Genomic DNA, 27,309 nt, shown 5'->3' on the forward strand with positions numbered 1-27,309 from the left:
AAATGCCACATTAGATTATTTTGAAAGTGTCAGTTCAGCATCAATTCTTTTATAAGTCAGTTTTTAACATATACTGTTGTTAATGTCAACAGCCTTTGCAATAAAAGTTGGAAAACTGTGAAAGTTGATGCTACAACGCTCTGTAGTTGATAAATACCAAGACACCACAACAGTGTTTCCTTAACTTTGTGAAAGGAGTGAAACAGCGCCCCCAATTTGACGCTGGTGGTCAAAAAGTGTACTGCATCCATATTTACCTTTGAGAATGAATGGAAGAGAGTTAGTATTAACCACAGGTCACTCTCTGGTGGGCCAACAGATTTGGCCCGCGGGCCCCACTTTGGGCACCCCTGGTCTAGCCCATTCTCATTCGGAGTTATGAATTTTAGACCCCTTAACTCCCACCTGAACCGAGCACATTTTCTCCAGCTTGAAAAATGACAAAAATTGACAAAAAAATGACAAAAAAGTGAGAAAAATTTGACGAAAAATGGAGAAAAAATGGACGAAAAAGTGATACGAATTTGACCAAAAAATGCGAATAATTTGACGAAAAAGTGACAAAAAAGTTACGAAAATTTGACAACAATGAGATGCCTGCCCAACATAAAAAGCTGTTACACTGGCCTACAGGATTTGGGTAAAGCTGAACTGGAGAAAATGCTCTCGGTTCAGGCGGGAGTTAAGAGGTTAAAGAATAACCAGAATGCTCATTCTAGCCACTAGGGGGCATCAGGATATGAACAACACATTATATAGCCACGTGGTAAATGGACAGTCTGCCCCAGGGCGGCTGTGGCTTCAATGACAGCTTACCACCACCGAGTGTGGAGTGAATGAATAATGAAGGACTTTGAGGAACTTGTGACACAGGCCTGTAAAGTGCAATACAAGTGTAAGCCGTTGTTATTAATGAAGCTACAGTCGAGTTTAGATCAGTTTTTAAAATGCACTTGTTTAAGGCAGAGGTTAACAGGTTAACCTCTTAACTCCCGCCTGGACCGAGAGGATCTTTTTCCTCACGTCATCAGATTTTTTCCATCATTTTTTTGTTGGATATTCAACTCAATTTTGTAACTTTTTTTGTCAATTTTTTTTGTCATTTTTTTTCCATTTTTTGTCACATTTTTGTCACATTTTTATCACATTTTTGTCACATTTATGTCTATTTTTTCATTTTTTGTCACATTTTTTGTCAATTTTTTGTCAAATTTTTGTCAAATTTTTGTCATTTTTTTGTCAATTTTTTGTCAATTTTGTATCACATTTTTGTCACATTTATGTCTTTTTTTTAATTTTTTGTCACATTTTTTGTCTAATTTTTGGTCACATTTTTTGTCAATTTTGTGTCTAATCTTTTGTCTTTTTTTTGTCAATTTTTCGTCACATTTTTGTCATTTTTTTATCTATTTTTTGTCAATTTTTTTGTAATTTTTTGTCCATTTTTTGTCACATTTTTAATCACATTTTTGTCATTTTTTTGGTCATTTTTTGTCAAATTTTCATCAATTTTTCGTCACTTTTTTGTCAATGTTTTCTCACTTTTTTGTCACATTTCCATCATTCTTTTCATCTCAGTTTTGCTGCTATTTTCACACCTTTTTTCCAGAAGCTTTTGGACTGGGGTCAGGCCAAACTGGAGAAAAAGTGCTCGGTTCAGGTGGGAGTTAAGGGGTTAAAGAAGTCATAAAGGGCGTGATACAGCAAACGGCCACCGTGTGGAGCTGTTTCCCCAAAAATGCCCCATGAGTTAAATGAAACTGGAGGAAAACATGTATTATTGTTTGAGCCTCATGAATCATTATGAAAGAAATTATTCGAATTGAAAATCAAGATTGATCAGTTTTTTGGGGGAAAAAGCCCTAAAAATAGCTCCTAATTGTTCCAGAAGGGGCCAAAGTGCCTGATGTTGCTCCCATCTATGAGCCTCATCTTAAAGTGTCCCGGGACCCGCTCAGCCACTGCTCCACTGTATGTAGATGTAGACGAGGAACGCCACGACCACCGCGATGTACAGGATGAAGAAGATTCTGTTGAGTTTTTTGGCGAATCGCGTCCACTGCCCCGGCTCCTCCTGGTGGAACTTGCGCAGGTGAAGAAGAGCTCGCTCCACGCGCTTCAGCTCGTCCAGGATCTTCTCCAGGGAGCAGCAGTCCTCCGAGACCTTCACGCTGGGCTCCTGGGGGACACAGAGGGGACAGAGAGAGGACACAGGCAGCAGCTCATCTGAACAAGTCTCACCTCTAAGTGTCCAATCGCGGCTTGGTTTCTAAGCAATGACCAGACTTGGTTTCAGATGGGACTTGTGTCTGGCCCAATGGGTGAGGAAAGCCACAATACCACCCCCTTGTGGCGACTCCAGAAGGTGCCAAAAATAACTTAAAGGTCTGGCTCCAAATGCTTTTATTGTTCATTAAAAAACACAGTAGTGATGTAGCGTTCACGACCGAGCGGCTCTTTTGAACGGCTCTTTAAGGTGAACGGTTTGAGCCTGATCTCGATTGTGAAAAGAATCAGCCCAACAACTGAGCCGGCTTGTCCCTGCTCAGCCCTGCCTCACGGGGGCGCAGTTTCCCACCTTTTTGTTCTGTCATGACTTCATAACATTACTCTGTCTGATGAAAGGTTTGCAAATCCTCAGAAGTGAAATTTGTGATGATTATTTAGCATTATACCATGGTCTGGGTGAATACTGGATTCTGATTGGCTGGTGCATTATTTTGGTGTAACCGCACACGTAGTCCGGTAGTTAAATCACTGGGATATCACTCCGCTGTGGCGTCGCCATAGCAACGCCTGACACAGCTGAATCAGATAAAGGCGTAATTAGTGACTGACAGGAACGTATGAGATGGATTTTGTGTTAATTTCAACGTTTTTGGCCAAAACAAAAGGTTTGCTAAATGTTTGTAGAGGAGAGTGAGCAGCTAGGTTAGCTACTGTTAATAACATATGAGCTTTACATTTCTATTGGAAACGGTTAAGGCTATTCATCATTTTCATTCATTACATAAAATGATCCTGCATTGAAGCATATTTGTCTGGATTAGTAAAGTCAAACATAAAAGTTTCAGTTGGGGGGGCCCAGGTGTGAGCGACTCCACCGCAGCTGTTTCCATAAACAGTTGAGCTGGTTGAGCTAGCTAGCTTTAGCTTCAGGTTAAACAGCGTAAAAGTGAAATAACTCCTGCCCACGAGTGCCGCATATCGGTGTTTACTTCCAGGGAAAAGTGTTTCCGGGTTAGTCCTGTTGTGTTGTGATTCTGTGCTGATGTTGTGTCGTTGAGCCTGACTGAGATCCTCGTAATAGCTGCGGAGAATGACTCGCTCTGAGACCAGCCTTCAGTGACCGGCTAATAACCCACACAAAATAGTCCCGTAGTCTGGCAGATTTAGTGAGTTTAGTCAATGAAAAAGACATTTATTATAAATGTTACGTTTGTGGGACCCTGGTATAAGCGGATTAAACAACGAGGAGCCGCATTAGACGTTATAATGCAGGAATAACAACACTCCACTCCGCGTCGTGCGTTAGAACCGTCTAATGCGGCTCCGAGTTGTTTAATCCCCACTTATATTGACTTGCTTCTGCCTGTATAAACCCGGATTGTGTGCTGTGGCGTTCATGTGCAATTTACCACTCGACAAGCGGCATTCACCACAAGTACAAGCACATGAAGGCAGCGCGAGTCTCTTACGTTGAGCTGGTTGATGTTGTGCTGAAAAACCGTGTCGACCTCCAACAGTCCGGACGGCGTCTCTCCAGAGGAGCCGTCGTAAAGGTACGAGCTGTGGGTCCGGTCTGAAAGGACAGGAAACCAGGGCAGTAGCGACTCGGCGGCTCGAGCTGCAGGAGGCGTTCGCTTTTACCTCGGCGGAAGACGTGGAACATGCCGTGGTCGTCCTCGGGTAAACAGCCGGCGCTCTCCTCCGCCCTCTCCTCCGCTTTCTCCTCGTGGAAGTCCTTCTTCATCAGGTACATGACCACCACCGTCTCCAAGAGGCTCAGCAGCATCAGAGCGAAGATCCCGATGCAGTACATGGCTGTGCAGAGAGGTTTGTGTTTTACAGGAACATTTGGAAAACGAGGAAAAATTGGGGCAAAAATAAGAAAAATGTGTTGTTGTTTTTTTTAAACATCTGCTTAAATATTGTAAAAATATTTGCTCAAATAAAAAAGATGAATGACTTGAGCAAAAGTGTTAGAGAGAATACTTTGGAATAGTGTTGGCATTATATACCGTCAATGCTCTAATATCGGCCGGGGCCTTTATTTACTCAAGGGCATCTAGGACCAGGCCTTTATTGGAACCAGGCCACAATTAGAGACAGGCCTTTATTTCTATTTGAGCAAAACGGACGACCAGGAAAACGAATAAAAAAGAGATTTGTGTCCATTTGCACCTAAAATATTAGGTTCATTTATTAATGAACATTTCAAACCCTCTCCCAGCGGCTGGAACATTGACGTCTTTTATTTTGTCGGGACAACAGGAAGTGTTTCGTTGCTGTTAGCGGAGCTTTGACATCAGTGTCACTGCAGGTTTCTGTTTCGTTTTTACCGCGGACCGGATTATTTGTTGTTATCTTGTGTAAAAGGCGAGTTTAGACGGAGCGTTTGTGTTTGTGATCGATCATGAGACTGACCCGAGAGAAGACGAGACGCTCGCGCTGATGGGAGGAGTTATTTTGAGGCGTGGGACTGACCTGCACACGGAGCAGCTGGACGTGCTTTGAAGACGAGATGGAGACTTTATTAAAACCCTGGAGGGTCACACAACATTCGTTGTTTGCCCTGTTTCCAAATATCGTCACAGGAGGTTTGAAAAGAGCCTAAATCTGTGTCAAAGTTACGCTCGGATCAGCTCCTCCACAGCGTCCCCCTCGGCCCGGGTTCCCGTTTGTTACTTCCTGCACGTGAGTTTTCATTTACACCAGTATGAGACTAATTCCTAACATGGGGAATATTTCTACTGCTATAGTTTCTAATAAAAGCCCCGGCCTGTTTTAGAGACCGGCTTTAATTTGCCTCCGCCAGCCGTGAACCCGGCTTCTCTCAGAGACCCGGCCACTAATGGAATACAGGCCAGTATTAGAGAATTTACGGTGTATCACCTCACAGAAATGGCTGATTTCAGTGAATTGTAATATCTTCAAAATAGTACAAGACATTCTCATTTTATACAGGATTCTTTAACCTAATGCAGTGGATAAAGTTTCCCCCTCATGGGTTAATGTCCGGTGCTGTCCAGAAATGGTTTACTTCCTACTTCACAGACAGGACGTTCATGGTGAGTGTGGATACCTGCTCCTCTGAGGTCCATGGAATTACATGTGGTGTGCCCCAGGGTTACATTTTAGGCCCAGTGTTTTTTAATCTGTATATGCTCCTCTCGGTGACGTCATATGTACGATATGTTTTTTTTTTTTTTTAATCTGAATTTATTTATTGCTACAAACATTTATTTTATGAAACAGAACAACTGTTTTGGCACTTTTACAGGAGTTACTATCATCACAAAAAAAGGAAAAAATAAAAAATCACCCCAGCGTGAGCTCAGAGACGCTGAAAGTCGGTCAGAGCCCGGTGTCCGAAGCACCAGCAGATTGAGTGACTACATCTGCTAAAAGTTCAATAAACTCCGAGAATAAAGTATTTCTGTGATAAAGACCAAACTCAGAGACAGTGGAATATTTATGGATTAATATGAGTCAGACACGCTTTTACTTCACATGGATTTTACGTGAATGGCTTGGATTATTCGAGAGGAAGCTGTCGGTCATTTAACAGCTCCAGCTAAAGGTTAGCAGCTAACGTTAGCATCTTTTCACCGCAACCGTTTACATTTAGTTTGTTTATTCATGACAAATACAAACACACGACTGAAACAGCTGATTTACTTCAGTCGTGTTGTTTAGTTCAAAGACCTGTCTCTGTCAGGCTCTTCTCACACTCTGCAATGCATTGTGGTCTATATTGACCCGTTTAGTGACCATCGATGCTCACTACTTTTTGAGATGCATTGTGGGAAATTTCGAGTGCACTACTTTTTTCTCTCTGGACATTCGGACACCCCTACAAAATGGCGTGAGCACTATGGGATATATAGTGACTATATATAGTCACTATATAGGAAATAGTGTGGACATTCGGATACAGCCATGGAGTCACTTCCACAGTTATGCTGATGATACACAGTTATACATCTCCATGTCTCCTGATGACACCAGGCCAAGAGATGCACTTTTTAACTGCATTTTAGAATAAAATCCTGGATGGCAGAAAACTTTCTCCAGCTTAACCAGGACAAAACTGAAATGTTGATCATCGGCCCAGAGAGAGAAACTTTTACCCAAACTACAGTCACCGTCTATTAATCCTTCCTCACAGGGGAAGAACCTGGGCGTGATCTTTGACTCTGAGCTGGAGTTTATTCCACACATTAAGAATATCACAAAGATAGGTTTTTACCATCTAAAGAAGAGTCAGAGTCCGCCCCATTCTCTCTCAGGCCAACACGGAGACGCTCATGCATGCTTTTATCACCAGTCGCATCCACTACTGTAATGCCCTGCTTTCTGCTCTTCCCAAAAAGAGGATCTCAGGTTTACAGCAGCTCGAGTCCTGACGAAGACCAGGAGGCGGGACCACATCACACCGGTTTTAGAATCGCTGCATTGGCCCCGTGTGTTTCAGGATCGTTTTTAAAGTTCTTTTAATGTTTTTTAAATGTCTTAATGGTCTTGGTCCTTCTTATCTTTCAGAACTGCTTTTACCTTATGAACCTTCACGGCCCCTTCGCTCCTCCTCAGGGGTCTCCTAGTTATTCCTAAAAGCAGCTCAAGTCCCGCCTTTTTTAGCTTAGCTTTAACTGACTAATCTATTTATTTAGTCCTAATTTATAATATATATGAGAGGGTGAGCCAGGCGTATTGTTTTAAATGTTGTAAACTATAAAGCACTTTTGGTATGAAAAGCGCTTTATAAACAAAGTTTGATTCATTGATAAAGAAATTGAAATTGAGTTGGTGAATGTGAACAGAAACGTCACATAAATCCATTTTTTCCAATATAAAATGTGCACTGTTTGTGTAATTTAAGCTGGAATCACCTCACAGGAAATCTTGGCCTTGTGGGTTTAATCATAAAAGAATTGTGTGAGTTTCGTCAAGAGACAATGTAGTGAGGTGAGGTAGGTGTCGTAGGTGCGTTAAGCCAATAGAATGTAGGGGGCGCACTATAAAAGGGGCCTCTTCCCCATCACCTGCCCTCTCACCTCTCTGACGTCACACCTGCTGCGAGGCTTCGCTAGCGGCTAGTCTGGGGTTGTCTGGTTGTGCGTCGCGTCGGGAGCGACAAGCCGGCGACGTAGGCTTAAGGCCGTCAACTTTGTACGCAACTTCCACGCCTCGATGGTAAGCGTGTTCGCAGCTTGTGTCTTGTCATGCGGGTACGTTTTCTAAGGCACCTGTAAAATGCATTGTTCCGTACTCATGTTAAATGTAATTGCAGGGTCCTGGCAGCAGCGGGTGCGTACCGATGTTCCCCCACTTGTATTGACGGGGGAACATCGGACCCGGGGAACATCGGTACCTCGCATATTAAAAAGTCCTGATGTTCCCCCGTCAATACAAGTGCCAACGCTGCATGCGATCAGGGTAGACTTACGCACAGGCATAATGCAGCGCTCTTCATTCATCAGGCAAAACGTAAAACAATCATCGGCAAATATAAGTAGGCTACTCATGCCCCAACACTACGTTAGCCTGTAGTGAGCCAGTCACAGCGGAGGGTGCAAGTAGGGATGACATGTCGAGGCACAAGGAACTGGTACACGATGCAGCATCTGCACAGAGACAGCCAGATGTGCGCGTCCTGCAGACAAAGGTACAGACCGTGCAGATGTCTCTGTCCTGGGAGAGGCAGTGAACACTGAATGATCAGGACCGTGGGGAGGGCTTGGACAAAATCAGGTGTTCACAGGTCCACCCGCGGTGCCGCGTAATTGTGCCATAAGCCCCGATCACTTTTCCTTTGCTGCGCTTCCTCAGCGTTCTCATTTAATATAGGCTATGGATCGTTTTTATGTCAAAAAACAGCGGCGCAAATACAGTTCAACGTCATTCAGTCTCAGTGGCCTCAGTGGTGCCTCTCAGAGCGTCTGATGGCCAAAGCACAGTGCGTAATGCGCGCATGACAGGCGGCGGCACTGGGAGAGGAGTGAGGACGCAAGAAAGTGTCCTCACATGTTGGACGCTTTCTTGCGTCCTGCATGTTGCCCCATTCGTAAAAAGATCCCTAATTTAATGTGTATAAGGCATGAGCCGCTGCACTGGCTCTCCGCACGCCGCATGATGGACTACGCTGGGGCTCACGGACAATCACAAGAAAAAAAAACATGGATTTACGCACGATCGAGCTACAACAACGAACCAATCAAGCAGGTTGCGAGGATAAACGGGGGAGATCTGTTTACAAAAAAGAAAAGCGGCTGTGGGTGAGTTTGGTGTTGCTAAACTGCGACACGCTCTTATTCTGAGGTTGTACAAAAATGTTGTAGGCTATTACAATGCGAGATCTACAAGACTTATAGTATGTTATAAAGTAGCCTAATCAGTAGGCTAGTTATGAGCGAAACCAAGCCGCTTGTTGCTCCATTATCCGCGCGTACAGGGCCGCTCTGTGCCAAGCGGTGAAGAGAGAGGCGGGGGCGTGTTCACTGCTTGCATCGGTCGGGGAACACTGGGCCCTCCGGCGTTCGGAGGGTCCGATGTTCCCCGAGGTACGGGGGAACATCGGGCCGACCCCGGCAGGGGTATCATGCCTCCCCTGCCTGTATGTCTGTCAATTTGTTCTCTTCTGTACGTCCTGGATTCAGCTTTAAAAGAACGAAACATCCAAAATGAACTTTTTAAGAAACCAAACTTAACTGGTATAATAAAACAAAACATGCTTTTGTAAATCATTTGCCTCTGCCTGGTCCTTTTAACGAACTTGTGTGCCTTAGACTTGTTGTAAAGGTATTTCCCAGTTATAGTGGGTGGCGTTGTGGCAACATATTTATTTATTTTATAGTAACCTCCACTCTACAACAAGATGGCTGCTTTAACTAGACTGACTGATATTCACCCCCTGCAAAACCATACAAGATTTTCTCATGAAATCTGCACTGTTTGCAGGATTCATCAACCTTATGCTGTGTTTAAGACTTCACCCTCATGGTTATGAGTTGGTGAATGTGAACAGAAACGGCTCACTTTCATCTCAAATGAATGTTCTCCAATATAAAACGGTATTTTTTTATGAATCTTGCCCTGTATAAAGGCTTCATCGACCTAGTTCTGTGTACAGAATTAGGAATAAGGTGAGGGTGGGGTGTCTTGCTCAGGGGCGTGGTACCGATGAGTGGGATGTGGTCCGAGGACGCCGGCAGGATGTCGTTGAGGATGAGCTGCAGCACCGTCACGGCCAGCAGCACCGTGACTTTGAAGGTGAGCTTCTCTCCTCCGCCGTGCGTGATCATGAACGAGGCCATGTCCAGGCACAGGAAGAACAGCACCGGCAGCAGGAAGTTCACGATGTACAGCAGGGGGCGCCGCGTCATCTTGATCTGAGAGGAGAACGAGCAAAGATCTTTAAAGGGGGGGGTATTATGCAAACTTTTTCAAGCTTTACATCATGTTATTATGTCGTTCCCTCATTAAAAACATGCCTGAAGTGTTGCCTTGGCACATTCACGTATTTGTGAGTAATCTGTAAAAACTCTGATGGCGGCCATTTTAGGGATAGGTTTGCCTGAGTCCTCCTAGGAACGCCCCCACCTCCTGGAGACGCCTCCGAGCTTTCGTCACCAGCCGAGTAACCGACCAGCGTGTCGGAAAGGCTCAGAGGTTCTTAAATCAGTACTAACTCTTCCCCCTAGAGGCCATAAGCGCAACTGCAGGTGTCGTAGCAAGTTACGATTTTTTAACTTATTAATTGTCTTGGGGAGTAAATACTACGCTGACAGGAAAGGCGAAGGGAGAGAGGGTTACTGTGCATCCAATTATACAATGGAAATATTTTTTTTTCACTCAAACTTGGCTGTAAATACTGTTTAAAGCGACGTTAGCCCGCAGTTAGATTTGCCCGTTAGCATGTTAGCTTCTTCTTCGTGATTCCATTAGTGTGTATTGCTTTCTCCGCACCGGGGGCAGTCAAGTTGTAAACATGGTTTTCTGGCCAGAGACGCCAGGGGGAGATGAAAGACCCTCCAGTCATCCCATAAACACTTGTATTACCCCCACAGGGACTACGGAAAGGATTTATTAAAGTAAACACGTTACTTAGTACTGCTTTAAAGAGACAGAGGCCTATTTCAAGACATTCACTACAGCCATTTTGAGAGAGCAATGTTATACAAGGCAGTTAAAAAAATGGAAGAAAAAATGACAAAAATGTGACAAAATGTGACAAAAAAATTACAAAAATGTGATAAAAATGTGACAAAAAAATGACAAATTGTAACAAAAAACATGACAAAAAAATGACAAAAATGTGACAAAAAATTACAAACATTTGATAAAAAATTTACGAAAAAATGACAGAAATGTGACAAAAAAATTTACTAAAATGTGATAAAAATGTGACAAAAAATGACAAAAATGTGACAAAAAAATGACCAAAAAAATGACAAAAAAATTGAAGAAAAAATGACAAAAATGTGACAAAATGTGACAAAAAAATTACAAATTGTAACAAAAAAAATTACAAAAAAATGACAAAAATGTGACAAAAAATTAGTTTTTATTCTAATTTACTGCATTTACAGACCAACAGAAGGTTTGCTTATCATTGTAGTGTGATATAGACTGGTGCTATGTGATTGAAAAAAGCAGAATACCCCCTCTTTAAGGTAAGGAAACACCAGTTCAGTTGTGGATGTTTATAAAGACCATGTTGAAAACTATAGCACTCGTCCTGGCCGCTGTTTTCTCGGCGCAGACTCACCGTGTAGACGACCATGTCCTGATCCTCGGCCGTGCGGAAGCGTTTGACTTTGATGTTTTGGAAGAGCCACTCGTACTGCGTCCTCATCAGCTCCCGGGACTGCTGCGTGGCCTCGCTCGAGTTCTCACTGGCCTCCAGAAGGATGTCTTTAGCTGCAGACGCGATGTGGAGAAAGGAGGGGTCAGAATAATAACATTACATCTTCAGGGGCTAATTACGGGAAAGGATTGCATTTTCAAAGGGCTGCTCAGAACACCGTGTCAGAAGCTCTGGAAACAGCCACAATGCAGGTTGTGTTGGTCAGATGAAAGCACTTTTAGCCTGAGATGACTGTGGTTTGTGGATTCAGTCACTCGATTCAATTTCAAAATGTGTCAATTTCCTTTCAATTCAACGCCTTACTTTGAGTACTTGCTAGTGACATCCTCAAATCAATGTCATAATCACAAGTAAATTCAAGTAATTCTTTAATTAGTCTTTGCGGTGCAGGGGGAGCCGACAATGCAGAGGATGCAAATTAACTTAGTGTTTGAGGATCTGTACTTTACTTGAGAAGTAGTTTTGTCAACTTATTTAACCCCTTAACTCCCACCTGAGCCGAGCACTTTTTCTCCAGTTTGGCTTTACCCCAATCCAAAAGCTTCTGGAAAAAAGCTGTGAAAATAGCGACAAAACTGAGACGAAAACAATGATGGAAATGTGACAAAAAAGTGAGAAAACATTGACAAAAAAGCGACGAAAAATTGGTGAAAAAGTGGCAAAAATGTCACAAAAATGTCACAAGAAATTGACAAAAAATGGAAGAGAAAAAAAAGACAAAAATGTGACAAAAAAATGACAAAAATGTGACAAAAAAATGACAAAAATGTGACAAAAAAATGACAAAAATGTGACAAAAATGACAGAAATGTGACAAAAAAATATACAAAAATGTGATAAAAAAAAATTATAAAAATGTGACAAAATGTGACAAAAAAATGACAAAAAAATGACAAAAATGTGACAAAAAAATTATAAAAATGTTCTAAAAATTTGGAAAAAAAAATACAAAGATTTGACGAAAAAATGACCAAAATGTGACAAAAAATTACAAAAAAATGACCAAAAAGTTACAAAAATGAGTTGAATACCCAACAAAAAAATGATGTAAAAAAAAACTGATGACGTGAGGACAAAGATCCTCTCGGTTCAGGCAGGAGTTAAGAGGTTAAACGGATTTGTACTTTCCATTTTATTAAAGCACGGCTGTTACATGTGATGGTGATATTGGACCTGTAGTATCTGCAGTTTTTCTGGTCCTACCAGTGTGGATGACGGATTTGAAGGACAGGTTGCAGCTCTGAGTGTCGAAGGGAAACTTGTGGACCCTCATCCTGCAGGTGCTCACCAACACCTGGTCGTTCTGGACCTCCACTTCTCCATTGGAGCTGATGAAGAGGAGGGGGCTGGGCGGGGCCTTGTCCTGCTCCACCCTGAAAAAAAACCACTCCTTTTTTAATGTTGTACAGTCGACATAATCAACCCTCAGAGAAGGTCCACGGGATAAGGAAGCAGGAGAGAAACGTTTGAGGCTAGCTATAGCAGAAATGTTTACGATGGAACCAGATCATCTCTGCAGTTTGCCAATGATGTTGTTCTGTTGGTTTCATCACACCAGGACCTTCAGCTGCTCTGGTGGTTTGCAGCTGAGTGTGAAGTGGCCATGATGATGCTCAGCACCACCACATCCGAGGCCGTGGTTTTCTGAGGGAAAATGGTCCACCAGGTCGGTGAAGAGTCTTTGCCTCAAGTGGAGGAGTTCAAGTATCTCAGGGTTGTGTTCATGAGTGAGGGACGTGAGATCGACAGTCTGGTCAGTGCAGCGTCCGAAGGAGAAGGAGTTAAGTCGAAAGGCAAAGCTCTCAGTATACTGGTTGATCTACGTTCCTACCCCTTACCTTAATTATAGTTTTCTTCACAGGGTGGCTGGGTGCCTCGCTTCCACTGACAGTTATACTCAGCCCGGTGACTTGCTCTGTTCCACGAGCGTCTCCAATGCCCAGGCAAGGACTAATGCGAGCTGACCAGGTACAAGCCTTGGGACCGACCTCTGATCATGGTGAAAGTCTGATCACGTCACATGAGAAGACTTTCCCCATGGCCAGACGAGAAGACGCACTTCATGTCTGGCCACGACCAGAAGTGTCTTTCCAAAGGACACAACAACACTACGCACCGCCCAGAAGATCTGTATCGAACTGGAGCCATTTGGACGTGCAGTGTGGTTAATACTAACTCTCTTCCATTCATTCTCAGTGGTAAATATGGATGCAGTACACTTTTTGACCACTAGCGTCAAATTGGGGGCGCTGTTTCTTTCGCAAAGTCAAGGAAACACTGTTGTGGTGTCTTGGTATTTAGAGCGTTTTAGCATCAACTTTCACAGTTTTCCAACTTTTATTGCAAAGGCTGTTACATCGACGACAGTATATGTTAAAAATGGACTTATGAAAGAATTGATGCTGAACTGACACTTTCAAAATAATCTAATGTGGCATTTTCTTTGAGTGAACAAATGAGGTAAAGTTACTGTAGGTGCTGTAGATACAGGTGTTTTTTTGCACTAAATTGCTACAATGATTGATTTTGTTCTACTAAAACTAGGCTTTTGCCATAGTTACCATTTGTTTTAATATAGCACGTTATTTGTATAGATAGAATCAAAATACAGGCTATCGAAAAAATAAACTAAAGTAACTTTATAATTTGCAGCTATATGTGTTTTTCGTGCTTGACATCGCCGTGTTTGGCCCGCGACTCACAGGCACTTTTTCATTTTGGCCTCGGAGACAAAAAGTTTGATCTAAACAAAGTGGAGACTCACATCTCTTCGATGGTGATGTCGGGTTTCCACAGCACCTCGGTGGGAATGGACACTTTATCGATGCCACAGAAGTCGTCTTTGTTCCACGCGATGAAGTCGTTCTGCCACTTCTGGATGTCAAGGGGTTCAAGCAGGAAAAATGTCAAAGTTAACACTTTTCAGAGACTTTTTCAATGATTTGTAAACATTTGTAGCCATTTCGCAAATACAGGAATGAGGGAAATGAAGTCGACGGGACACAACAAAAAAAAACTTTTGGCGAAAACCTTGCCAGTCTCTCGCATGTTTGAGAAATCTGACTGACTCTCAAGACTCGATTGTCCATAGACACACTATAGATGTGCTTTTCATTGAGGGCAATTTGAGCACTGAAATGAACAGGCCCTGGAACAAACATCCACTCACCATAACCATCCAAACGTAAGGGATGAACTTTTGGTCTTTCTCCACCTGGAACGAAAAACCAAAGTCTTATGTTGATACTATAGTTATATATACTTACCGTAAATACTCTAATAGAGGCCGAGGCCTTTATTTACTCAAGGGCATCTGGGACCAGGCCTTTATTGGAACCAGGCCACAATTAGAGACAGGCCTTTATTTCTATTTGAGCAAAACGGACGACCAGGAAAATGATGAAAAACGAGATTTGTGTCCATTTGCACCTAAAATATTAGGTTCATTTATTAATGAACATTTCAAACCCTCTCCCAGCGGCTGGAACATTGACGCCTTTTATTTTGTCGGGACAACAGGAAGTGTTTCGTTGTTGTTAGCGGAGCTTTGACATCAGTGTCACTGCAGGTTTCTGTTTCGTTTTTACCGCGGACCGGATTATTTGTTGTTATCTTGTGTAAAAGGCGAGTTTAGACGGAGCGTTTGTGTTTGTGATCGATCATGAGACTGACCCGAGAGAAGACGAGACGCTCGCGCTGATGGGAGGAGTTATTTTGAGGCGTGGGACTGACCTGCACACGGAGCAGCTGGACGTGCTTTGAAGACGCGATGGAGACTTTATTAAAACCCTGGAGGGTCACAAACATTTGCTTTTTGCCCTGTTTCCAAACATAGTCACAGGAGGTTTGAAAAGTGGCTAAATCTGTGTCAAAGTTACGCTCGGATCAGCTCCTCCACAGCGCCCCCCTCGGCCCGGGTTCCCGTTTGTTACTTCCTGCACGTGAGTTTTCATTTACACCAGTATGAGACAAATTCCTAACATGGGGAATATTTCTACCGCTATAGTTTCTAATAAAAGCCCCGGCCTGTTTTAGAGACCGGCCTTAATTTGCCTCCGACAGACACAAACCCGGCCTCTGTCAGAGACTCGGCCGCTTATGGAAAACAGGCCAGTATTAGAGAATTTACGGTAAGCATTGTTTCGACTTTGGCGGCACTGACCACGTCCAAAATGGCGTAGAGGCACATCTCGAGCGACACCACCGTGGCATTGCGGTGGTCGTTCACGGGGCGGGTCATGAAGAACAGGTCCTTGTTTTTCTTCAAACCGATGTGGTCCAGGACGTCCTGAAAGCGGCAGGTCTTCTCGGACGACACGCCGCCTGGAAACACGGGCCAGAGTTACTGTTCGTCCCTACAGGGCTTCACACAAATCTCAAAAGCTTCTTCAAAAAAGTGAGACAAAAACAAAAACGTGACGATAAAGCGGTGAAAAATTAACAAAAATGTGTAAAGAAAAGGCAACAAAAGAGACAAAAAAGAGCAACAGAAACGTGACGGAAAAACGACAAAATCCGATGAAAATGGGGCAAAAATGTGATGAAAACCCAACAAAAAAAATGGTAGGTCTTAGCTTTCAAATGAGGCGTTACACTGGCCTCTAGGCTGTGACCTTATACTGTAGATCAGGGGTAGGCAACGTCAGGCCCGGGGGCCAAATCTAGCCCTCCAGCACAGAACCTCTGGCCCTCAAGATGATTTTGAGAAACATTATTACATAAATCAGAGAGAACTTTGAACATTATTAGAGTTAAGGGGAGACACTACAGGCAAAACTCAATTTTTTCAGTTTTTGGGCCAAATCTGTCTCTGAACATATAAGTTTTCACCCAGAAACAGAAAATATGACTAATCTTCACAATAACATGTTTAGATATTGCGCTGATTCAATGTTCCCCCATAGATTTATATGGGAGAATGCAATTTCAAGGGCCTTTTTCTCAAAACACATTTTTCTGTCATTGTGGCGACACTATGTCCACGTCAGTCGGACCTAAAGACTTCACATTTTCCAGCCTTGGACTGAACGATATTTGGAAGATTTTTTCAGAGGGATTTTTTATTATTTAATCCCTAAGCCCCATTTATTGAGCTTTGAATGTCAAAAAATAAGGCGAAAATTATATTTTTTACAAATGTTTCCACTAAAAAACAGCATATTTTAAAACTAAACAAGAAATCCAAAATCCCCTCTGAGAAAGTCTTGGTAACTCATTCATCAATAAAATGAAACCATACATTTGAATGTAGCTCTATCCATTATTCAGATCTCGTCGCCGAAAAGATGGGAAATTTTGATCATTTTTAGGCATAAAACACTTCATTCTTTTATGACAAGATAAAATGACAGAAAATTTGCCATGTGTTTTTTTCTCACATTTATGCCAGTGATCGACAGCACAAGTTTCAAATAGATATCTGTAAATATACATTTTTTCCCTATTCACCTGCAGTGTCTCGCCTTAAATGGGAGGGAAAAAAGGTAGAAATACTGTCAATACACTCAATGAGGTCACCGGTGTTTGAAAGAACTACACTGGAAAAAGAATAATGGTTTTAAGGAAGAAATGAGATAAAACCTCTTAAATCGGATAATTTTGTGTCATTTCAAGTGAAAAACAATTATTTGTCTGATTTCACGTGGGTTTTGTTCTTGTTCCATTGGCGCTATAGCCTTTGTATCTTGGATTAGTTCAAACCGACTCAAATTCAACATATAAGAACTTTAATTCAAGCAATTTTAAGTCATTTATCTCATTTAAGATGGTCATGTTTCCAGCGTTGTGCTTTACTTTGGGCTAATAATCAGCGGCTTCGGCCCTCGGTCTATTTACAATAAAAAAAATCGGCCCCTCCGCCAAGAAAACTTGCCCACCCCTGCCATGCACCGTGCTCGTTTCATTTCACGGCTGATTAAACGCTAAAAATGTGTGTCTTCAAATATGCTGACTTCAAACTGACCAACACAACACACTGCAAAAAGTAATTAACTAGATCAGTATAAACATCTCAATTTGAGCATAATAATCCAAATTTTAGTTGTTTTGACTGGTTAAGAAGTTCTTGGGCATTTGTCCTGGATTATTTCACTTGTTCTGAGACGTTTCTGACTCGTTTCGATGCATTTCGTCCTTATTTCAGGTCATTTTCTTTGCCAATGGGGTAAGAAAATTGGTCTTATCTCATTGGCAATTTTACTTTCTTATTTCAAGCGAGATTTACCCTAGAACTGGTCTGAAATGTCCTCAAACAAGCAAAGGAAACTCGGTCCGATCAGGAAAAGTGTCTAAATGAGTGAAAACCGCTCAGAACAAGAAACATTTCCTCAATTCAAGTCACTTTTTCGTCAAATTATTCGCATTTTTTGGTCGAATTCTTATCACTTTTTCGTCCATTTTTTTCTCCATTTTTCGTCAAATTTTTCTCACTTTTTCGTCCATTTTTTGTCCATTTTTTGTCAAATTTTTCTCACTTTTTTGTCCATTTTTTGTCAAATTATTCACATTTCTTTGTCAATTTTTTGTCACTTTTTCGTCCATTTTTTCTCAATTTTTCGTCAATTTTTTCTAACTTTTTCGTCCATTTTTTGTCATTTTTTGGTCACTTTTTTGTCCATTTTTTGTCCATTTTTTGTCACTTTTTCGTCAATTTTTTCTCAACTCGTTTAAATACGTTTCGTCCTTTTTTCAGGTCATTTTCTTTGCCAATGGGGTAAGAAAATTGGTCTTATCTCATTGGCAATTTTACTTTCTCATTTCAAGCGAGATTTACCCTAGAACTGGTCTGAAATGTCCTCAAACAAGCAAAGGAAACTCGGTCCGATCAGGAAAAGTGTCTAAATGAGTGAAAAACAAGAAACATTTCCTCAATTCAAGTCATTTAAGCCAATGTTTGATATTCAAGACATTCAAGGCAAGAACTTGGCAACTTCTGTGTGTTGGTATCAGCGTACGTCAAGTCATGGTTCCAACATCAGCTCCCGCAGGTGCAGGGCTCTGGACTGCGACCAAAATGCTCACATATGCGACTATTTTTAGAGAATGTGCGAGTAAGAAAAAGAAAGATAGTCTAATAGGCTTTATGAGGACACGCACGCACCCAAGCTTCTACTATTATTGAAGAAGTCAGGTGGTAGTTTAGGCTAAACATTTTGTCCAGGCAAGTGTCCCGCTCTCCCTGTGTATCCATAATTCAGCATTTGTTAGTAAGTGATGGTTGACAGTTCCGTTTCATTTTCCTGCCTTCCCTCCCTTAACAGTTAAACAGTTAAGGGGGAAAACAATTTGGAGAAAAATCTAAACTTTCTCTAATTGTTCAAAAACTACTTTAACAAACGCTGAATTATAAATATAGTTTTCTGCTAAAGAAAGAAACGACGACATGGGGAGGAGCAAAGTGATTCAACAGCTCCATAAATACATAAAAAAACGGAGAATGCTAACTTGATGCTACATGTTATGCTACATTTATTTATTTATTTAATATGGACGAACCAGATGCATTGTTTAAAGCAGGGGGGCCCAAACTTTCCGTCTCCGGGGGCCAAAATGAAAAAGTGCCTGTGGGTCGCGGGCCAAACACGGCGATGCCAAGCACGAAAAACACCTATAACAGCAAATTATAAAGACACTTTTTTATTTTTTCAATAGCCTACGTTTGCATTTGATTCTATCTATGCAAATAACATGCTATATTAACCTCTTAACTCCCGCCTGAACCGAGAAGATCTTTTTTTGTCAATTTTTTATCACATTTTTTTTGTCACATTTTTGTCATTTTTTTGTGACATTTTTGTCATTTTTTTTGTCACATTTTTGTCATTTTTTTTGTCACATTTTTGTCATTTTTTTGTCACATTTTTCCTACTTTTTCATCCATTTTTCGTCCCTTTTTTGTCAATGTTTTCTCACTTTTTCGTCCCATTCCCATCATTGTTTTCGTCTCGGTTTTGTTGCTATTTTCACAGCTTTTTTTCCAGAAGCTTTTGGACTGGGGTAAAGCCAAACTGGAGAAAATGTGCTCGGTTCAGGTGGGAGTTAAGGGGTTAAAACGAACTGTAGCAATTTAGTGCAAAAAATAAAAAATAAAAAATCACCTGTATCTACAGCACCAGTAAATTTACCTCATTCTCATTCTAAAGGCCTATACTATTATATACTATATGACATGTCACCGGACCCAGCGGGGGGCAGGGGCCAGTTTTTCCTATTAACTATTAAAATTTCCTCAAAAAACAAATTATTTTTCCTGTATATAATAGTATAGACACAGACGGCATCTCGTCATAGAAGGGGGCGTGGCTTCGCCGAGGGGGAAAATAGAATCTTTAGAGAAACACAATTTTTCACTCTTTTCAGCCATTTTCTGGTGGAATATGAACTTATTTATCACACAGAAGTAAAGGCAAGTGTAAATCGGGCCCATATGGATATTTTCTCACAGCAGATTGTTCAGTAGAAGTGAAAAAAAGGCAGTTGTAGCAAGCGCTAGTTAACCGTTAGCATTAGCCCGATGCTAACATGTAGCATCAAGTTAGCATTCTCCGTTATTTATGTATTTATGGGCTGTTGAACCACTTTGCTCCTCTCCAGGTCTTTGTATCTTTATTTATTAGAAAACTTTATTCATAATTCAGCGTTTGTTAAAGTAGTTTTTGAATAATTAGAGAAATTTTAGATTTTTCTCCAAATTGTTTTCCCCCTTAACTGTTTTCAAACATGACCATATATGGACGATTCCAGAGACGCCGTCTGTATCTATACTATTGTATGGAGGAAAAATGGTTTTGTTTTTGAGGAAATGTTTGGTCTTGTACAGAGAGATCATGGACCCAGTGACTGATTTTAATGATCATTTTTGTAATTCATACATTTTGAGCTATGGCTTGTGAAAGGTAGAATAGGTAGCGTTCACGTGACATCACAACATCCTAAAGAGCCTATAGTTTAACATTGAGGTGGAGGTCAACTGACGGTAACTATGGTAACGGTGGTAACTGACACTGTTTTTTGGCTCATATCTCAGTCATTACTGGAGGAATCCACATGAAACAAAAACTGTCACAAAGTTCATTATCTCCTCTGTCGGCACATATGAGCTAATGTCCAATTATTATCTCTGAAAAATGTCAAAAAGTGGTGACAAAATGCGAAAACATGACCATGATGTTGTCCAATAGAAAGGACTTTCAGACAAAAAAAATAATATCACAGGTTTGTGAATCCGAACACGATCAAACACTGAAGAGGAAAAACATTCGTTCGTCAACTTTCGTTTTGGAGATTTCTTCCAAAAACTGCATTTCTCCCATAGAGTTGCATTGGCCCTGCCCTCCATCTGACATTATGACATCATCACATTCTAAATCGTGAACTGGCTCCCCCCCCGCTGGGCCCGATGACATCATCACATTCTAGAACCTGCAACCCAGCAATATCAGCGATTCCAAAGATGAGGTCAACATTCCACATATGTGTAGGTTTCCACGGCAACATGCAAATTACTTCCTACCTGTCTGATGTTAAGGCAAGCAGCCATCACTTCTCACTTGCGAGTGAGCGGACCACATTCCCTCAAAGTGCTGGCCATTTCTGTGATGTAAGAAGACCATTCTTAAATCTAGCCGCTTTGAAAAGCGCGCAAAGTGGGATCAGATGAACGTTGAAGAGGCGATGGACGCGCCAGGGACGTCCCAAGCTATGGCGGGCCGAGTCCAGCCAATTCTCGGTCCGCTGGACTCAAAACTAACGCAGGACACAGCCTTTCGACCGCTCACTGCAGAAATATCAACCCAAACGGAGGAAATGCCACAGACACTCCACGACAGAGGTCAGAAGCTTACCGGCCTCCAGGAGGTGACAGACTCCACACAAACAAGGAACACGCAGGCTTGCAAACAATCACTGGTCAACACTGAAGCCGTTCAAAGCGAGGGGACGGAGAGAGAGATGTTTCTGGAGGATAACTTGGCTGAAAACGAGGAGGAAACGTCACAGACACTCGGCGCCAGAGCTCAGAAGCTTACCGCCCTCCAGGAGATGACAGACTCCACGAAGATTAGCCAGTGCGAAAAGAAGATGAAGGAAAGCCAAGGAGAAAGCTCGGAGAAGACCACTGGAGAACACTCCCTTGAGTCGTGTAGCGAACAGTCTGGCCGTGCCCCAGACGAAAATGATAATCTACACAAGATAATTAAAAGCCTTAAACAGGAACTCAAGGTGAGCAAAGACAAAGAGGACAACTTTGAAAAGGAGAGGGAACGGTTCAACGCGTGCGAGAAGGAGCAGGTGACAAGAATTAACCTGTTGGAAAGTCAGATAAAAGAACCTGTGGATGAACCATGTACCTGTGAGCTCGAAATACAGAAACTACAGCTCAAATTCAACGAGGAAAGAGATGAGTGGAGGAATCTGCAACAGGAACTTGAGATGAGAGCAGCGGTTTCTGAAACGGTTCGGAAAGCAGCTGAGGAGGTCGCGTGTGCGAGAGAAGAGGAGTTTGAGAAAGCGCGTGAGGAGTGGGCTCTTGAAAAGAAGAGTTTCCAGCAGAAAGAGAGCGCTAATCTTCAAAAAGTGCAGGAGCTTTTGGAAGAACAAGCACGGAAAGAACTGGCTCAGAATGATTGTCCCCAAAGTAAACCTGCGGACGAACCATGTACCTGTGAGCTCGAAATACAGAAACTACAGCTCAAATTCAACGAGGAAAGAGATGAGTGGAGGAATCTGCAACGGGAACTTGAGGAGAGAGCGGCGGTTTCTCAAATTATTCGGGAAACAACGGAGGAGGTCGCTTGTGCGAATGAAGAGGAGTTTGAGAAAGCGCGTGAGGCGTGGTCTCTTGAAAAGCAGAGTTTCCAGCAGAAAGAGAGTGCTAATCTTCAAAAAGTGACGAAGCTTTTGGAAGAACAAGCACGGAAAGAACTGGCTCAGAATGATTGTCCCCAAAGTAAACCTGCGGACGAACCATGTACCTGTGAGCTCGAAATACAGAAACTACAGCTCAAATTCAACGAGGAAAGAGATGAGTGGAGGAATCTGCAACGGGAACTTGAGGAGAGAGCGGCGGTTTCTCAAATTATTCGGGAAACAACGGAGGAGGTCGCGTGTGCCAACGAAGAGGAGTTTGAGAAAGCGCAGATGAGTTTCCAGCAGAAAGAGAGTGCTAATCTTCAAAAAGTGCAGGAGCTTTTGGAAGAACAAACGCAGATGGCAGATAAAATTGCCTCTCTGGAGATCGAACGTGCAAGTTTCGAGGAAACTGTGGCGCTTTTGAAAGAAGAGTTGGCTCAAAAGGATGCAGCCTTACAAGAAAAATGTGAGGTGCAGGAGATCCACGTGAGGTCGAACACTGAAGCTTCAGCTACAACAGACAAGCAGACCCAAACAGAGGTCTGTGTGGATGAGAGCCAGGCAAACAATCAAGAGCTTGCCAATGCCAAAGCAAAAATACAGAAACTGAGAGAAACTGTCCAAGAGTTTTTTGCACAGGAGAAGATGGAGCAGTCTAGAATGAAGTGTTTGGAAAGTCAGGTGTTAGAACTTCGTGGAATGGGGAAGGGAATGAAAACCGTGGACGAACCATGTGCCAATGAGATCGAGACACAGACCGATTTCACATGGCAGACGACCAACGAAATGGAGGACAAAGAATTCAAGCATTCAGTTAAAAGCCTTCAGAGCGCACAACTCAAGTTCCTAAAGGAAAGAGAGGCATTTTCACTTGAAAAGGACCATTTCAAGCAGACAGAGCGTCATAATAGCAAAAAAATGAATTATATTTTGGATGAAAATGTGGAGTTGGTAGATACGGTCACCGGTCTGGAGAAGCAATGTCAAACACTCAAGGACAATGTGGCGCTTTTGAAGGAACAGTTAACTCAAAAGGAATCAGCCTTACAACAAAAATGTGAGGAGAACAAGATCCATGTGGGGTGTAACACTGAAACTCCGGCCACCACAGACAAGCAGACTCAAACGGAGCTCTGGGTGGATGAGAGCCAGGCCAAAAAACAATGCGAGAAGGAGCAGGAGACTCAAACGAATGAGCTTTTGGAAAGTCCGGTAGCAGAACCGGCTCAGAAAGATTGTCCCCAAGGGAAAACCGTGGACGAACCAGCCGAGGAGAATTCGGTTGAGAAAGCAGGTGGGTCGGAGGAGGAGACATCCATCATTGCCTTGTATGAGACAGAGAAAGAAAAGTTGGAAAGCCTGAAGAAAAACGGAAGAGAGACAGCACAAAAGATGGAACAGACGCTTCAGGAGTTGACCGAAAGCAATGAACGACTGAAAATGGATCTAAAAGAGGCTCTTGAGAAAAACAAAGATTTGTCCATGAAAGAGGTGCAGTGGAAAGATTGTCCTCAAGGGAAAACCGTGGACGAACCAGCAGAGGAGAATGCGGTTGAGAAAGCAGGTGGGTCGGAGGAGGAGACATCCATCTTTGCCTTGTATGAGGAAGAGAAAGAAAACTTGGCCCGATTGAAGAAACAAGGAAGAGCGACAGCACGAAAGATGGAACAGACGATTCAGGGGCTGACCGAAAACAAGGAACGACTGGAAATTGAGCTAAAAGAGTCTCTTGAGAAAAACAAAGATTTGTCCATGAAAGATGTGCAGTGGAAAGGGGAGAGGGAGAAGATTTTGCAACTAATTGACCTCACGGTGACTGACACGATCTTCAAAAAGAAAAAGAAAGGCTGCTTCTCGAGGATTTTTCGAAGAAATAACTAGGAAAACAATTTGTTGCCGTCACTCGCTTGATGCTGACACTGACCAGACATTTCCAGTCAGTGGGAGCATTCGACAGTGACTCAAAATGACGTCTGATGCCGGCAGGTGGTTTGTAGATGACAGTTCTTGATTCAACATCTGTACTCTGTAGTTGAAGTGTCCACACTTCAACTGCAGAAGTAGAAGAGGGTTCTTCATTGACTACAGATTGTCTTATCAGCGATGCTTTGGAAGCTGGGGGTCAGTGTCTGAAGTGTACAGGGTGATAACTGTGAGTGTTGGGCTTTTCATGAGCTGAAAATGAGGATTATTGGGAGCAACACAGATTATCTGAGTTTGCGTGGCTTCCTTTGACTCATAATCAGCCATGAAGAACCTGAATCGCAGTTACCCCCTTGTGCATTAAGGTCTGTCCACTAACTTCAGAGCAGTGCAGCTGTTGAGAAAATCCTGGTCTGTAGATGATGGTTCTTGAGTCAACATCTGTGCTCTGTAGTTGAAGTGTCCACACTTCAACTGCAGAAGTAGAAGAGGGTTCTTCATTGACTACAGATTGTCTTATCAGCGATGCTTTGGAAGCTGGGGGTCAGTGTCTGAAGTGTACAGGGTGATAACTGTGAGTGTTGGGCTTTTCATGAGCTGAAAATGAGGATTATTGGGAGCAACACAGACTATCTGAGTTTGCGTGGCTTCCTTTGACTCACAAACAGCCATGAAGAACCTGAATCGCAGTTACCTCCTTGTGCATTAAGGTCTGTCCACTAACTTCAGAGCAGTGCAGCTGTTGAGACAATCCTGGTCTGGAGATAATGGTTCTTGAGTCAACATCTGTGCTCTGTACCTGAAGTGTCCACACTTCAACTACAGAAGTAGAAGAGGGTGCTTCATTGACTACAGATTGTCTTATCAGCGATGCTTTGGAAGCTGGGGGTCGTTGTCTGAAGTGTACAGGGTGATAACTGTGAGTGTTGGGCTTTTCATGAGCTGAAAATGAGGATTATTGGGAGCAACGCAGACTATCTGAGTATGCGTGGCTTCCTTTGACTCATAATCAGCCTTGAAGAACCTGTGTCGCAGTTACGTCCTTGTGCATTAAGGTCTGTCCACTAACTTCAGAGCAGTGCAGCTGTTGAGACAATCCTGGTCTGTAGATGATGGTTCTTGAGTCAACATCTGTACTCTGTAGCTGAAGTGTCCACACTTCAACTGCAGAAGTAGAAGAGGGTGCTTCATTGACTACGGATTGTCTTATCAGCGATGCTTTGGAAGCTGGGGGTCAGTGTCTGAAGTGTACAGGGTGATAACTGTGAGTGTTGGGCTCTTCATGAGCTGAAAATTAGGATTATTGGGAGCAACGCAGACTATCTGAGTTTGCGTGGCTTCCTTTGACTCATAATCAGCCTTGAAGAACCTGATTGGCAGTTACCTCCTTGTGCATTAAGGTCTGTCCACTAACTTCAGAGCAGTGCAGCTGTTGAGACAATCCTGGTCTGTAGATGATGGTTCTTGAGTCAAAATCTGTTCTCTGTAGCTGAAGTGTCCACACTTCAACTACAGAAGTAGGAGAGGGTTCTTCATTGACTACAGCACATAGGGACTGGTGTCCAGCACACAGAGCAACCTTAGGAGAAGGAAAAGCGCCGCCAGAGAGCAACCAGCGAGACAAACAAAACGGCCAAGTCACCAAACTTCGGACATAGCCTACACAGCGCATAAAACCCAAGCTCACAGAGGCTTCAGCGGACAAACCACCGCGACCAACAAGCCCTGGACCAACAGCTAGAGTTTAGCCTGCCACACAACACCACGAGAAGCTCAGACCAGCAGTCGAACAACAGCAACTCGAAAAAAAGCTTGGAAAAAATGCACTGAAACCGAGGCAACAAAAAGAGGACCAAATTACGCTTTGACTTCCCCTCGTCACGAGCAAGTACTCAGCAAGTACTCAGCAGTTGAATTGTCCACACTATAGGGCAGGGGTTAGCGCTCTTGCTTCACAGCTAGAAGGTCCAGGGTTCGATTCCCACCAGGACGGGGTCTTTCTGTGTGGAGTTTACATGTTCTCCCCGTGTCTGCGTACTCCGGTTTCCCCTATCACTAAAAACATGTACAATAGGCCAGGATGAACGTGTGTGAGTGAATGTTGTGTGTGAGTGAATGCATGGTGGTGGTCAGAGGGTCCGTTGGCGCAGACCGGTGCAGTCGCGACAGCGCTTCTGTCAGTCTCCCCCAGGGGAAACTGAAGCTACAAAGGTAGTTTACCACCACCGAGTATGGAGTGAATGTACAACTGTCTCATGTAAAGCGCTTTGTGACTCTGTCTGTGAAAGGCGCTATTTAAATAAAGATCTTCGTCTTCGTCTTCTTCTATAGGCTGTCGGTTTTTGTCGTTTTTTGTCTGAAGTGTACAGGCTAATAATTGTGAGTGTTGGGCTCTTCATGAGCTGAAAATGAGGATTATTGGGAGCAACACAGACTATCTGAGTTTGCGTGGCTGCCTTTGACTCATAACCAGCCATGAAGAACCTGATTTGCAGTTACCTCCTTGTGCATTAAGGTCTGTCCACTAACTTCAGAGCAGTGCAGCTGTTCAGACATTCCTACACAACCCAGTCACACAATCACCACCACAATACTGCTCTTAATGTTTTTAATGCTTCTCCTGTACCCTAGAAAATATGTTTTAAAATAGTATCAACTGTTTTATAACATATAAACCTGTTCTCTCCTCCACCTGTGGGCGGGGCTTTGCGTGCGCTCCGTGTGTGCACGCTCCTGGTGCTAATCATGTTTGTGTTCATCAGGCTGCAGGTTGTGCTGATTGGCTGCAAGGAGGCTGCGGCTCTTTAAGGACGGCGGAGATGGAATGGCGCGCTCTCTCTCTCCCTATGTCGGCTCCAGGGAAAAGTGTGAAAGGTGCTATTTAAATAAAGATCTTCTTCTTCTTCTATAGGCGGTCGGTGTCTGTTAGCATGTGTGTTAGCGTGTGTGTTAGCGTGTGTGTTAGCGTGTGTGTTAAATGGTAAATGGTCTCAACTTATATAGCGCTTTTACACCTACATTAGGCACTCAAAGCGCTTTACAGCAAGGATCCACTCACCCATTCATACACCAATGTACGCAGACACTGGGGGCAATGTGGGTGAAGTGTCTTGCCCAAGGACACAACGACAATGTGCACTTTCAGGAGGTGGGATTCGAACCCGCGACCTTCCGATCATGAGACGACCCTCTGTACCATATGCGCCACTGTCGCCCCTAGCGACAGTGTTAGCGTGTGTGTTTGCGTGTGTGCTAGCATGTGTGTTAGCGTGTGTGTTAGTACGTGTGTGTTAGCTTGTGTGTTAGCGTGTGTGTTAGCTTGTGTGTTAGCATGTGTGTTAGCGTGTGTGTTAGCGTGTGTTTGCGTGTGTGTTAGCATGTGTGTTAGCGTGTGTGTTAGCGTGTGTGTTGGCGTGTGTGTTGGCGTGTGTGTTAGCGTGTGTGTTGGC

General features: G+C 43.0%; 1 protein-coding gene across 1 annotated transcript in view; it reads right to left on the reverse strand.

Moving 5' to 3' along the window:
- Positions 1-1,948: 1,948 nt before the first annotated feature.
- The window catches only part of LOC306978576 (5-hydroxytryptamine receptor 3A-like), a 40,116-nt gene continuing 14,755 nt past the window's right edge, over positions 1,949-27,309 (reverse strand). Inside the window, exons 2-10 of the mRNA XM_079577212.1 lie at positions 15,252-15,412; positions 14,259-14,303; positions 13,854-13,963; positions 12,293-12,462; positions 10,991-11,142; positions 9,401-9,611; positions 3,871-4,044; positions 3,699-3,802; positions 1,949-2,179 (exon numbers count right to left, since the gene is read on the reverse strand). Coding sequence (XP_079433338.1) covers positions 1,955-2,179; positions 3,699-3,802; positions 3,871-4,044; positions 9,401-9,611; positions 10,991-11,142; positions 12,293-12,462; positions 13,854-13,963; positions 14,259-14,303; positions 15,252-15,412 — 1,352 coding nt within the window. The 3' untranslated portion in view covers positions 1,949-1,954. The remainder of the gene's footprint in view (positions 2,180-3,698; positions 3,803-3,870; positions 4,045-9,400; positions 9,612-10,990; positions 11,143-12,292; positions 12,463-13,853; positions 13,964-14,258; positions 14,304-15,251; positions 15,413-27,309) is intronic.

Source organism: Gobius niger (genome assembly GCF_951799975.1).
Source record: "Gobius niger genome assembly, chromosome: 19".
Classification (NCBI taxonomy): Eukaryota; Metazoa; Chordata; class Actinopteri; order Gobiiformes; family Gobiidae; genus Gobius; species Gobius niger.